This window comes from Andrographis paniculata, unplaced genomic scaffold (genome assembly GCF_009805555.1).
Source record: "Andrographis paniculata isolate CXL003 unplaced genomic scaffold, ASM980555v1 Contig66END, whole genome shotgun sequence".
NCBI lineage: Eukaryota > Viridiplantae > Streptophyta > Magnoliopsida > Lamiales > Acanthaceae > Andrographis > Andrographis paniculata.
This window is the reverse complement of record NW_026137602.1, coordinates 2951528-2957438: the sequence shown is the minus strand read 5'-3', so window position 1 is coordinate 2957438 and position 5911 is coordinate 2951528. Positions and strand designations below refer to the sequence as shown.

The window sequence follows — 5911 nt, the reverse complement described above, 5'->3', positions numbered from 1 at the left end:
TGATAAAATTTATTAAAACTAATCATATATTTTTATTAAAAAATATGAATAAAAATTATTTTATTAAAATAACGGAATTGTAAAAAAAATAAATCATAATCTTAATAATTTTTAGTTCATTTCTTAGTTTGTTAATATTAACTATTTAATTTTTATAATTTTAAGGTAATTTTCATCAATAATTCATTATGATTTAATATATAAATAATAAAATATTTTTAGATAATTATAATATCTAGCAATTAAAATATGTTTTATTTGTTCTCAATTCTTTTTGTCTGTCCATTAGATTTATCATATTATCATATTTGTATTCAAAATGTTACTCTCTCCGTCCCACTTCTTATATTCACATTTTTATTTCTGTCCGTCCTATTTATTTTATCATTTTTTTTAAAAGAATTATACACTTTAATATTATTTTAAAAAGTTTAATTTATAATTTTTTAATTTTAATATACTAATCAATTATCTTAATATTAATCTATAATTATTTTTATTATACTATAATTATTTTCATAAATATATTTTTAATTATTTACTAATTATACCCCTCCTAAATTCTCATATCTACAATAAAATGGACAAAATATTAGTTACGTTCGATAAAACAAGTTACACTACATGAACGGTCACGAATTCATTCTACATCATTAGGTTATCCCTTACGGGACAACACAATATTTTACTCCCTCCGTCCCTCTCTAAGGGTCTCATTTACATTTTACGTCATTGTACTTAGCATTAAAAATATCCTTATATTTGTATATATATATTTTTTTGTACAAATATCCTTCTATTAGTATTATAAGACACTAATGGAAGTATTTTTGCAATTTTTTTTTAAAAATTTGTACTATTTTTTTATATAATAATTAATATTCAAATATTAATACGTAGAAAGGTAAATGAGACCTTTAGAGCCGGATGGAGGTAATATTTAATACATGCCGGTGTTATTTCTATACTTCAGATATGCTGAACAATTGTGCCGTAAAAATTAATTCCATTCGAAATAATTGAATTCAGGTTAAAAATTCAATTCAATTATTAATACAAATCTAACATGATAATAAACAAATTGAATTATGACTTATTTAAAACACATAATCTCTATAATGTAAATTAAAAATATATTTTACCCACTTATACATACAAACATTAATATACTCGTATGTATACATACACATTACATTCTATATATATTTATATGTGCATGCAAAAAAAAAAATCCCGAAAAATATTCACTGTATCTCTATGCAATAATAACGACGATGAGTCTGCCTCTGGTTCTGCCTCCACCCTCACCCCACCCCACCCTACCCTACCCCACCCCCCCTGTATCTTCCTGTCTCTGTCCCTGACTCTCTCTCTTTTCAAGCTTATTATACCCTCTCTTCGATCTCCTCCAAAATCAACAACATCCATCCATGTATGTATGTATACATATTGTATCTATATATGTGTGTCTTCATTATCACTTCTCCATTTGTATATACAAAAGCTTCAAAAGATAGAGCGAGAAACTCAAATTAAGAGAGAGATTGGAATTCGAGGTTTTATTAATAAAGCTGGAAAGAAAAAAGTGCCTTTTCCATTGTTTTTCTTTCCGCCCATCGCTTCTTTATAACCCCCCCTTTCTCTCTCCTCTCTCTCTCTATACATACATACATACATATATATATATACATGCTATTGTCAGAATCCGACCGGCCGCCGGAGCTCCAAATTGATTTTGACTCATGTTGAACGCCGCCGCCATTGATCCTTCTCCCTCATCGGAGGCGCCGCCGCCGCCGTTCGAGACCATCGCCGCCGCCGGAAAACGCAAGCGCCGCCCCGCCGGAACTCCTGGTAATCAATGAGAAATTCTCGATCAATATCAAAACCTAATTTTTTAAAAAAATAAAAATAAAAATTGAGGATTACAAATTTGATTGAATTTGAGGAGCAGATCCAGATGCGGAAGTGGTGTCGCTGTCGCCTAAAACGCTGCTGGAATCGGACCGTTACGTGTGCGAGATCTGCAATCAGGGATTCCAGCGGGACCAGAATTTACAGATGCACCGGCGGCGGCACAAGGTGCCGTGGAAGCTGCTGAAGAGGGACGCGCCGCCGGCGAGGAAGCGCGTGTTCGTGTGCCCGGAGGCGAGCTGCCTCCACCACGACCCGTGCCACGCGCTGGGGGACCTCGTGGGGATAAAGAAGCACTTCCGGCGGAAACACAGCAACCGGCGGCAGTGGGTCTGCGGGAAGTGTTCCAAAGGATACGCCGTGCAGTCCGACTACAAGGCGCACCTCAAGACGTGCGGCACACGCGGCCACTCCTGCGACTGTGGACGCGTCTTCTCCAGGTAATTTATCCATTTTTTTTATTACTATTACTCTTAATTTAGACTGTGAATACACATTATTTAATTTTTTAAAAAATATTATAGCAAATATAATTTTTTTACAAAATATTGAATCAAATATTAATTTTTTATATTTTTTAAAATATTTCAAAAATTTATATCTAAACAAAGCTTAATCATTTTAATTTATTTATTTTTTTAAATATTTTTACTATATAGTAGTATTATTCTTAGGTTCGACTCTAAGTCATATTTATTTTTTTTGGATATTAATTTTTAAATTTTAATTATTATATCAAAATATAGTACAAATATTATTATATTAATATTATAAAATATTAATAAAAATATTTGTATAAATAGATTATATAAATATAAAAATATTTTAATGTCGAATACAATCAATCAAAATGGACACCGATAGAGTAATATTTTTATATGAAAATTTGATATGATTTTATAGAAAATTGCAATGTTATAGACTGAGTTTGTTGTTCAAATTTATTTTCTTTTTTTTTTTTATAGAAAAAATACCATTTTCTATATTTTTTTAAAATAAATTAATTTTTTTTTTTTTTTTTTATCTATTTTCTATATTTTTTAATTCTTGTTCGATCAAACGAGGAGGAGTAACAAAAATTGAACGAGGGAACATGGGATTGATTAATTTGAATGATTTTTGATTGATTAAGAATTAATTCTTAAATTCCGTGAAGGAATGTCGGAATTAATGTTTTTAATTAATTAATTAATTAATTTAAAATTTTTAATACAGAGTGGAAAGTTTCATAGAGCATCAGGACGCTTGCGACATGGGTCGGCTCCGATCGGAGTGCCGCCGGCCCCAGGCGGCTGCGCCGCCGCCGCTAGCCGCGTCGAGTACAAGTCAGTCCAGCGACACTAATCTCAGCGTCGTCGCGCCGTGGATCACCAGCTCGGCTCGCGCTCCTTGGGCGCCAAAGCTAATCGGCGCCGCCGCCGAGAACGGCGGCGGCGGCGGCGGAAGAAATGGTTGTAGTAATACTATTTCGGAGCCGCCAGATCTCGAGCTGCAGCTTCTGACCAAAGCCACAAGTGGCGGCGGCGGCGTGGAGTCGACGACGCAGCTGCAGCTATCGATCGGCTCGTCGGAAGCCGGCGAGAATGTGAACGCGGTGAGCAGCAGCGGCGGCGGCGATGCGGCGGAGCAGGTGAGGGTGGCGGTGGCGGAGAAGGCGCATGCGGAGGAGTCACGGCAGCGGGCGCGGTGGCAGATAGAGGTGGCGGAGAGGGAATTTGCTCATGCGAAGAGAATCCGGCGGGAGGCGCAGGCGGAGCTGCAGAAGGCGGAGGTGATGAAGGAGCAGGCGGCGCGTCAAATGAACGCGACCGTACTACAACTCACCTGCCATTCTTGCAAGCACAAGCTCCGGGACTTGCTACAAATTTGATAATTTTATTTTTATTTTCTTATGATTTCTTTATTTGATTTTCCATTGTTGGTTTCAACTATGATAATAAAAAAAGTTCTTTTTGTTAAAAAAAATAAATTATAACAATGGGAGTTAATAGTTGATTTTATTATAAATTTGTATTATTTGACTATATGATATACTCCCTCCGTCCACTCATAAAATATACAATTACTTTTGACGCGGTAGGTAGTTAAAAGCAGTGTAATGATATTTTTGCCATTGTTTTTTTTATGTAAAAGTAACGATGTGATGTAAATTAAGGGTATTTGTGAAAAAAAAGTATTTAATGAAATGTTTACTTTGTAATTGAATGTCTAAAATAAAAATATTTATAATTTGTGACTGGACGTAGAGAGTATATATTAACTTTTATAAAAATATATTCTATTTGTTGGTTTATTACAAATCCTACTTTTAACTACTTTTGAAATGAGTCATTTTGATTTTGTAGTAGATTAAGAAATAATATTATTTTATTAGTCAGTTGAAGTGATAAAAAGATTTGACATTTTTACTTTTTGACTTTATATATATATATACACGTAATTATATATTTGTAATTTAAATAAAAGTTAATAATATTTTGGTATTAATATATAATTACTTTTACTATAAAAGAAAATAAATATTTTGAAATGAGACAAACGAAAATGGTACAAAATGAACTTTGAAATGAGGAGAGAATATATAGTCATTTTTTTATAAATTTAAATACAAAATATTTATGTTCTTTTTAATATGTATGAATTTCGTTACATGTTAAGCATACTTTTACATTTATATTTATTTACATCAATAATCTCTTTTAACTTTAAATATCATAGGATAAAATAGTTTTTATATACAAAACTATCACAAATTATTATTAAAATATAAAATTTATTAAACTATGTGTGAAAAATAAATATTTACTTTCAAAGGGACGAAAATGAAAATAAAGTATATTTTAATTGTAGTGGATTGAAATTTATATATGTAAAAACTATTTTATTTTTTAGGTATAAATTAGTGTAACTGTATTGATAAAATACAAATTTGTTGGTTTTTATAATATATAATAGTAGATGAAGATAAATAATAAAAAATAGCAAAACAAATATATTGTGATTAGACAAATAATGCTATTTACTCTAATAAAAATATTGCAACTGCTATTTAAATATAAAATGCAAATGAATATAGTCAATGTAAATTAATTCAAATTTCATGTTTGTATGATTGTGGTTTGATATTGATTTAAAATATACTCCCTCTGTCACGTATAATTTGTCTCTATTTTTTATTTTCGTCCGTCTCACATAACTTGTCCTTTCTATTTTTGGAAATATAATTATGCATTTTAATTGCATTTTAAATTTTAAATTTTATAATTTTTTTAATTTTAATTAAACTATTTACTTATCTTAATCTTAATCTATAATTATTTTTATTAAATAATAATTATTTTTATTAATACACTTCTTAATTACTTACTAATTATACTTTATCTAAATTTTCATGTCTACAGTAATACACCCCTATTACATGGGACGGAGAGAGTAATACTATTTTATTTAAGTTTTTATTTAAATAGTATAAGATAAAATAAGAGTATATTTTTATTAAAAATTATAAAAATAAATAAATAGTATCAATTTTAATTTAAAATCACAAAAAAATAAATAAATAAATAAATTCTATATTGTGTTTCATATACAACATTAAAAAACACATTTTTTTAAAAACACAAGACAAACACATCCAAGTGTTCTAGGTGTTTTTTATTTGAAAATTTATCTATTGACATTTTTATTTTTATTTTTTTTTTAATGATGTAGGAACCCGCAGCCGCTACCCGAAAGTGCACACTGGGTAAACTCCCGGCCGAACCTAATACCCTGCAAACCAAGCCCGACGAAAAAGTCACACTAAGCGAACCATGTGTGGCAGGTGACCTGAGACGTCGGGGGTTTAGGGTTTCTATATATTTTGCAAAATCATCAAAATTTGTTTCTATATAATATATATCAATTTAATATTTATTTTTTTATACAAAATATTACAAACATGTTTCATAAGATGCTTCAATATGATCCTGATTTGGTCAGTAAAAAATAGTAAAAC

At 30.5% G+C, this 5911-nt stretch overlaps 1 protein-coding gene across 1 annotated transcript; it reads left to right on the top strand.

The window, feature by feature from the left end:
* The first annotated feature begins 1707 nt into the window (after window positions 1-1707).
* Window positions 1708-4012, top strand: LOC127262756 (zinc finger protein SHOOT GRAVITROPISM 5-like). The gene is made up of 3 exons (XM_051291568.1): window positions 1708-1854; window positions 1955-2354; window positions 3130-4012. Exons 1-3 carry the CDS (start codon window positions 1743-1745, stop codon window positions 3782-3784), a joined length of 1167 nt encoding a protein of 388 aa, XP_051147525.1. The 5' UTR covers window positions 1708-1742; the 3' UTR covers window positions 3785-4012.
* Window positions 4013-5911: the final 1899 nt, after the last annotated feature.

Coding starts and splice junctions, on each gene's coding strand:
- LOC127262756 (XM_051291568.1), top strand. CDS start 1,743: ATGTTGAACGCCGCCGCCATTGATCCTTCTCCCTCATCGGAGGCGCCG. Junction 1,855..1,954: donor CCGCCCCGCCGGAACTCCTG/GTAATCAATGAG, acceptor TTTGAGGAGCAG/ATCCAGATGCGGAAGTGGTG. Junction 2,355..3,129: donor TGTGGACGCGTCTTCTCCAG/GTAATTTATCCA, acceptor TTTTTAATACAG/AGTGGAAAGTTTCATAGAGC.